Source organism: Sus scrofa, chromosome 15 (genome assembly GCF_054392235.1).
Source record: "Sus scrofa isolate SSC_HxYL_T2T_F1_AM1 chromosome 15, Sscrofa_HxYL_maternal_Yorkshire_Landrace_v2.0, whole genome shotgun sequence".
Taxonomy (NCBI): domain Eukaryota; kingdom Metazoa; phylum Chordata; class Mammalia; order Artiodactyla; family Suidae; genus Sus; species Sus scrofa.
Window position 1 is genome coordinate 135,650,272 of NC_139397.1, and position 7,917 is coordinate 135,658,188.

Here is a 7,917-nt window from a genome sequence, read left to right on the forward strand (position 1 = left end):
AAGCAGGATACAAACATGAGAGAGTAACATTTTTACCTTGTAATTTTGCCTAAGGCCATAAGGCGGCTTCTTCTGTGGGGCCACGGGGCCAGGCTGGACCAGCAAAGACTTGCACTGGAATAGGGAGAGGCACCAAGGATGAGCCCTGAGCCCCTGCTCAGCATCCTGCTTTGCTGGAGAACAACAGCAGCTCTGGACTAAGCACGTAAGAAAGTTCACCTTGTTTAATCTCGCGATACCACCTCTCCCCATTCTACGGATGAGAAAACTGAGGCAAAAGACGTTAAGTGCTAGAGATGGGGCTAAACCTGAGCTCTAGTCCCTTATGTTCTATGATATTCTGAGTTTCCACCCAGAAGGCCCATGAGTTGATCTCCTGCCCTAGGACTCATTATTTCTGGTTCACTGCTGCCTCCCCTTAGCCCTGCCCCACTTCCAGTCCTCACCAACCCTGGGGGTGGAGGCCCACGCAGGAGCTCAGGGGGCTTCATTTCCAAACACTCTCCCACCTGTGTCGGCCAGGCTGTGCCACCAGGAAGTGGGGTCGTGTGACTGTGTAACCGGCACCATGTACCCAGCAACCTGGATGCCTGTGTGGGGTACCAGTGGGCCCCTCCTCTTCCGGCTCGCCTTGCTCCCCTGGTTGGGCCCAGGCCCAGTGCTTGCCTGCTGCTCTGCAACCAAGTCAACAGGCCTGCCCTCCCGGGGCCGTTTCTAACAACACTCCCCCCCTGAGAGCAGAACAGAGAGTATAAGGAGGCCAGCAGCTGTGGGTCCCTCACAGACCGGTCTCTGCCTTCCGTCTTGCAGCAGACAGACAGACAGAAGACCCCAGCCAGCCCCCAGCCAGGCAGCATGGTGAGCAGGGGTGGGGGCCAGGCCTGCAAATGAGGGCCCTGGGGGTCTAGGTGTTCACAGGGCTACAGTGTGTGGGCAGGTGAGGTGGGGGAGAGGGAAAGAGACTTCCAGATGTGCGCGTGGTCCCCCCAAATGTGCTGGCATGTGGGGGCATGTTCAGGGGTGGAGACGGGCAGGCAGTGGTAACTGGGACCTGGATGTGAGCCTGAGGGGCTGCTGAAGGGCCCTGAATTTAGGGGTGGGGAGAGTGGGGTAAGCAGCGCAGGAGCAGAAAGTGCTCCTGAAAACCTTGGGCCCCTGTTGGCCTCTGGTCCCACCTCCCAGCTGTAAGGACCCTTCCTCATAGACCTGGCCTGATGCCGCCTTGGTCTGACCCCTCATTTCAGTTACATATCAGTGGGGGGTGGGCAGGTGGAAGGACAGGGAGGGTGCTGGGTGGAGCTCATATGATAGCTTCTGCCGGGCTCCCCGCAAGACAGGATGCAAGAGCAGTTAAGACCATGGTTGGAGCCCGGCTGTCCCCTCTCTGAATATTCCCGGTTTTGCTCATGACCTTGAGCAAATTGTTTGACCTGAGAGTCAGTTTCCTCCTCTGTAAAAACGGCTAATGAAAATACCTACCAAAGAGGGTTGTTGTAAAGACTAAATGAGATAATGCATGGGAAGCACTTAGCGTGGTGCCGGGACTTAATTAACATTCATATTAATGCTTCATATACGGAACGAGACAACCTAATGACAAAGCCTGCTGAGTGAAGGCTTTATACTATTTTACTAATAGTATAATAGATTATACTATTTTCACAGTGAAGGAGAGACAATGGCAGCAGCTGAAGTGAAGCCACGTGTCCAGGGTCCTAGAGGGACTGGGGTTCTAGGCCAGTCTGTGTGATTCCAGGGGCTGAGTTCTTTGCCCAAATCCAGAGTGAGAGGCATCCAGGGTCTCGGGCATTCCTCAGGTCAGATACACCTAGCGTGGGCCAGCAGTTGTGGGGGCCGGGACATGTCTGGCATTGCACACAGAGCCCAGGCAGGCTCTAAGGTGCAGCAGAGGAGTTCCCGTCGTGGTTCAGTGGTTAACGAACCCGACTAGGAACCATGAGATTGCGGGTTCGATCCCTGGCTTGCTCAGTGGGTTAAGGACCCGGCGTTGCCGTAAGCTGTGGTGTAGGTCACAGACGTGCCTCGGATCCCATGTTGCTGTGGCTGTGGTGTGGACTGGTCCAATTAGACCCCTAGCCTGGGAACCTCCATAGAAAAGACGGAAAAAAAAAAAGAATCTGACTGCAGCAGCTCAGGTTCAACCCCCAGCCCAGTGCAGTGGGTTAAGAATCTAGTGTTTCAATCCCTGGCACAGGAACTTCCACATGCCGGGGGTGTGGACATTTAAAAAAAAAAAGAGAGAGAATTATTTCAGGAGGTCACTGGTGGCTCAGTGGGATAAAGGTCCGGTGTGGTCCCTGCTGTGGCCCAGGTTCAATCCCTGGCCCGGGAACATCTGCATGCTTCTGGCACAGCTCCAAAAATTTAGGAAATATTTCAGACAGGCAAAGAGGTATAAAGGCTAATATGATGAACAACTGCTACCCAGATTAAGAAACAGAATCCTTCTCTGATTGATTTCACCTCCCTCCTTGACTGGAGAGAACTGTTATGCCAAATTGGGTGTTAATATTTCCCCTTGTTTTCCTTATACCTGTAATACATTCCAAGAATATATAGCAAATATAAACATTCATCCATAAAGGATACAGAGTATTGTTTTGCAAGTTAAAGATTTATATGCATAGTATTGCATTACGGTTCTTCTTAATTTGCTTTTTTTGTGGTAAGAATTTTGGGTGTTAAGATTTTTTTTGTATTCATCCAGGTGTACTTTTTTTTTTTTTTTTTGTCTTTTTAGGGCTGTGCTTACAGCATATGGAGGTTCCCAGGCTAGGGATTGAATTGGAGCTGTAGACACTGGCCTACACCACAGCCACAGCAACGCAGGATCTGAGCTGCATCTGCGACCTATGCCACAGCTCATGGCAACACCAGATCCTTAACCCACTGAGTGAGGCCAGGGATTGAACCTTCGTCCTCATGGATGCTAGTCAGATTCATTTCCGGTTAGCCAAGATGGGAACTCCCATCCACGTCCACTTCTGAATTATCCTTTATCCATTTTCTCCTGCTGAAGGACATTTAATTAGCTCTGGTTGTTGCAGCCCTGTGACTGTTCTAGCACCTGTTTTCTTGTTTACCTGTGTGAGAATTCCTCTAGAGCAAGAGCATCTTCAGCTTTCCTAGATATTGCTGAATCACTCTCCAAAAGAGATGCATCACTTCAGGCGTCCCCCAGCCAGTGTGAGAATTCTCCTTGGTCCACATCCTCTATGTGGTTAAGCCTTAAAACCTGGGGAAATTCGATGGATATGATCCTTTTGTTTTTAGGTAAATACCTCTCAAGCAGAGCAGGGAGACACACTCTGGGATCCCACTTACCACACTGTCACTTATCTTTTATGAAACTCTCTCTTCCCTAGACAGTGGGAGTGAGCTTCTTAAGCGCAGGGATGGGGCATTAAGGGTTAGGGATCCCCAGTATCCGCACTGTGTCAGGCCCATAACTGAGGCTCGATTTGTGATGAAGCAAGAGGATCAAGTCTTTGTGATGCTCATGGGTCTCCCCAGGAAGGCAATGACCTTTCTCTTTTCCAGGACCAAGCAGGTTATCCCAGTCCTGCTTTAGGGGCCAAGAGTGAGTGAATGAGTGAGTGAGTGAGTGAGTGGCTTATGGAGGTTCCCCAGCTAGGGGTCAAATCTGAGCTGTAGTTGCTGGCCTATATGACAGCTACAGCAACTACGGATCCGAGCTGCATCTTCGACCTACACCATAGCTCATGGCAATGCCAGATCCTTAACCCACCGAGCGAGGCCAGGGATCGAACCCTCAACCTCATGGATACTAGTCAGTTTTATTAACTGTTGAGCCACAACAGGAACTCCGGGGGGGGCCAAGAGTTCTTTGACCAGCAGCCTGGAATCATGCAAGGAAGAACTTTCTTCCCAGCTCCTCTCCACTCCAGAACCACTCCCACTGAGGAGGAAAGAACAGCACACGCAGCCATTTCAGGCCCACTTTCCCCTTCCTCACTGGCATTTCTAGTTGTGACATGAATCCAGGGTTCTTTTGCTTTTCTTTTTTTCTTTTTTTGTCTTTTGTCCTTTTAGGGCCACACTCGTGGCATAGGGAGGTTCCCAGGCTAGGGGTCTAATCAGAGCTGTTGCTGCTGACCTACGCCAGAGCCGCAGCAACGCCAGATCCGAGCCATATCTGCGACCTACACCACAGCTCAGGGCACACTGGATCCTCAACCCACTGATCGAGGCCAGGGATGGAACCCTCAACTCAAGGTTCCTAGTCGGATTTGTTTCCCCTGCGCCACTACAGGAATTCCTCTTTTGCTTTTCTAAACCTCATCCTTGTCTCTGACCCCTGAAACCTCACTTGGATCTTGCCTCCATCACTAGTGGCCCCTAGTTTCTTTCTGCACATGGGTGGGGTGACCTTCGTGCTCTGGCAGACTCATCTGAGCCCCTCGATGTTCCTCAAGAGGCTTAGTCACCAAGCAAGACCATAATCTTAGAACGAGCCACATTTTGCTTCCCTTGAGGGTTCTGGTCCAGCCCCCAGAGCCAATGCTTCCTGGTACTCAGTGACACCAGGAAATGCTTGACTAAAGGGGGTGGGGCATGGAGAGCAGAGTCCAGGAACTTTTGCCCTCAGCCACAGAACCACTCAAGGAAGGAAGGCAGGAATGCTGTCCAGACATGATACGCTTCTCTCTGCCCTTTGCCCACTCAGCGTGAGTGCATCTCAGTCCACGTGGGCCAGGCCGGTGTGCAGATTGGCAATGCCTGCTGGGAGCTCTACTGCTTGGAACATGGGATCCAGCCAGATGGGCAGATGCCCAGCGACAAGACCATCGGAGGAGGGGACGACTCCTTCAATACGTTCTTTAGCGAAACTGGCGCCGGAAAGCATGTGCCCCGGGCGGTGTTTGTGGATTTGGAGCCCACTGTGATTGGTGAGTGATGATCAGACCCTGCTACGGCCTTGACCCAGGTATCACCGCAAGTCCTTCTCTGTAACAGGAGAGCATGGGAGTTTATGGTTCTCAATTGCTGCAGCCAACCAGAACTCAGCTCCAGAGTCTCAAGGTCACTTCACATCTTTTTCCTTTTCACTGAAGAGCAAATAAAGTCAAAGGCAATAGTAGCAGCCTGAATGGGGCTTCTCTAGGACAGAACTTAGGGCCTGGTGATCACACTCCTTCTGGGTATCCTGGGACTCCAGGAGCCGGGCTGCAAGGGACAGGGGCTTAAAACTCTGCCCATTGCAGATGAGGTTCGAACGGGCACGTACCGCCAGCTCTTCCATCCAGAGCAGCTCATCACTGGGAAGGAAGATGCGGCCAATAACTATGCCCGAGGCCACTACACCATTGGAAAGGAGCTCATTGACCTGGTGCTGGACCGAATTCGGAAGCTGGTAAGAGAAGAGCTGAGTGCTGGGAAAGGGGGAATCTGGGTTCCTGTTATTGTTGAGAGACTACATGGGGCAAACACAGCTTCCATCTTTGGGAGAGGCCTCCTGGACAAGTCCTAAAGACACAGGATCCGGGTAATGAGTAGGGGAGGCAGAGTGTGGGCTCCAGCCTAGAGCTGGGTGTCCTTTTTCTCTCCTACAGCAACTGACCTGATGCTGGGCAGAGTGCCCACCAGTGCCAACCAATCGATAGCTGCCTGGCCAAGCTTTGACAGAATATCACCTCGTAATGTAGGGATGTGGGCAGAAGGCCCAGTGAAAAGCAGGACTCCCAACAACGCCTGCCTGAGGCTCTCTGATCGTCTCTGACCTCCAGCAAGGATGGGGATCAGGTTCCTGGGCTGCTCATCTCAGTAGAGAAGCCCTCCAGAAACATCTGAAGTTAGACCTCAGAACTCAGCTCCAGAGTCTCAAGGTCACTTCACATCTTTTTTGTGGCACGGGTAGGAAGCTGAATGGAGCTGAATGGAGCTGGCAAATTATGATGACAAAAATGACTATGGCACAAGCCTTTAGAGATGAAGAGTGATAGGGAGAGAGTAGGACCTCCCTATCAGGGTCTATTTTGTGCCCTTGGACAAGTCTTCCAAGGATTTGATGAGACTCTGGGGGAAACGTGAGGCAGCACGAGCTGGTTCTTTGCTATTGGTCAGCTGTGCCCCACAGCCCACATTGTCTCGCCTTCACTTTCTAGGCTGACCAGTGCACAGGACTCCAAGGATTCCTCATCTTCCACAGCTTTGGAGGCGGCACCGGCTCTGGCTTCACCTCGCTCCTGATGGAGCGGCTCTCTGTTGACTACGGCAAGAAATCCAAGCTCGAGTTCTCCATCTACCCCGCCCCGCAGGTGTCCACAGCCGTGGTCGAGCCCTACAACTCCATCCTGACCACCCACACCACCCTGGAGCACTCAGACTGTGCCTTCATGGTGGACAACGAAGCCATCTATGACATCTGCCGCCGCAACCTGGACATCGAGCGTCCCACCTACACCAACCTCAACCGCCTCATCGGCCAAATCGTCTCCTCCATCACAGCGTCCCTGCGCTTTGATGGGGCCCTCAACGTGGACCTGATGGAGTTCCAGACCAACCTGGTGCCCTACCCTCGCATCCACTTCCCCCTGGCCACTTATGCGCCAGTCATCTCTGCAGAGAAGGCCTACCACGAGCAGCTGTCGGTGGCAGAGATCACCAACGCCTGCTTCGAGCCTGCCAACCAGATGGTGAAGTGTGATCCCCGTCATGGCAAGTACATGGCCTGCTGCCTGCTGTACCGAGGAGACGTGGTGCCCAAGGATGTCAATGCCGCCATCGCTGCCATCAAGACCAAGCGCAGTATCCAGTTTGTGGACTGGTGCCCCACGGGCTTCAAGGTTGGTATCAACTACCAGCCCCCCACCGTAGTGCCCGGGGGTGACCTGGCCAAGGTGCAGCGTGCCGTGTGCATGCTGAGCAACACGACCGCCATCGCCGAGGCCTGGGCGCGCCTAGACCACAAGTTCGACCTGATGTATGCCAAGAGGGCGTTTGTGCACTGGTATGTGGGCGAGGGCATGGAGGAGGGCGAGTTCTCTGAGGCCCGGGAGGATATGGCTGCCCTGGAGAAGGATTATGAGGAGGTGGGCATGGATAGTGTGGAGGGGGAGGGGGAAGAGGAAGAGGGGGACGAATACTAGGGGACTCCTTCCAGTCTGTTCTAAATAAAGTGCTGCGGCCTATTGTCTCACAAATGTCTTTTTTTCTCTTGGGAAAAACCACACGGGGAGGGCTTTTCCTTCAGGAGAGGTCGGCAGGCTGGAATCTCAGCCTGGGTTCCCCAGAAAGCAGATCTGACTTCAGATTTCATTAGAGTGCAGTTCCAGGGAGCAGAAGAGGGGTAAAGGGGGAGTTAGACGGAGAAGGAGGGAGAATTCACCCTGGAGAAGATAGAGCTGGACAAACAGCATCTCAGAACCCTTCCTTGCGAGAGCTGGCAGGAGGGGAGATGATATTGGGGAATCTAGACACTGGCTCCATTGTCTTATTGGTGAAACCATCACCTACTCAAGCATTAACTTGCCTGCGCTTCCAGGGTGCACACACTTGGGCTGCAGGGTCACCAGGGAAACCCTGGAGCGGGAGGCGAGGTGCTATTGAGTTGTCGGTGTGTGAAGCTGGTCTGAGGTGCACGCGGCTGCAACAAGAGCTTAGTGAGGCCAGGGGATCTGGAGTGGTGCCTTAGAGGAGTCTGAAATAGCTGGTGCTCACTAGCCCACTCTACGGATTGGGACTTTCTCCTCCTCGGGCAAGAGACTTGGGTGTAGAGTCTGGAAGCTGGCATTAAGGCGGAATAGTGGCACAGAGGCAGTGACAATGGGGGAATGGCTAGGGGTGGGGGGGCGGCCTTACTTCTCTTTAATCTACATCATGCCACTTTTTTTTTTTTTTTTTGGCCATACCCACAGCACGCAGAAGTTCCCCGGC

The 7,917-nt window shown here is 52.8% G+C and overlaps 1 protein-coding gene across 1 annotated transcript; it reads left to right on the forward strand.

Annotated features, from left to right (window-relative positions):
* Positions 1–747: 747 nt before the first annotated feature.
* LOC100158003 (tubulin alpha-1D chain) lies at positions 748–7,184 on the forward strand. The gene is made up of 4 exons (XM_001928198.6): positions 748–858; positions 4,709–4,931; positions 5,247–5,395; positions 6,147–7,184. The coding sequence occupies exons 1-4, from the start codon at positions 856–858 to the stop codon at positions 7,128–7,130; spliced, it is 1,359 nt and encodes a 452-aa protein (XP_001928233.3). The 5' UTR covers positions 748–855; the 3' UTR covers positions 7,131–7,184.
* The last annotated feature ends 733 nt before the right edge of the window (positions 7,185–7,917 follow it).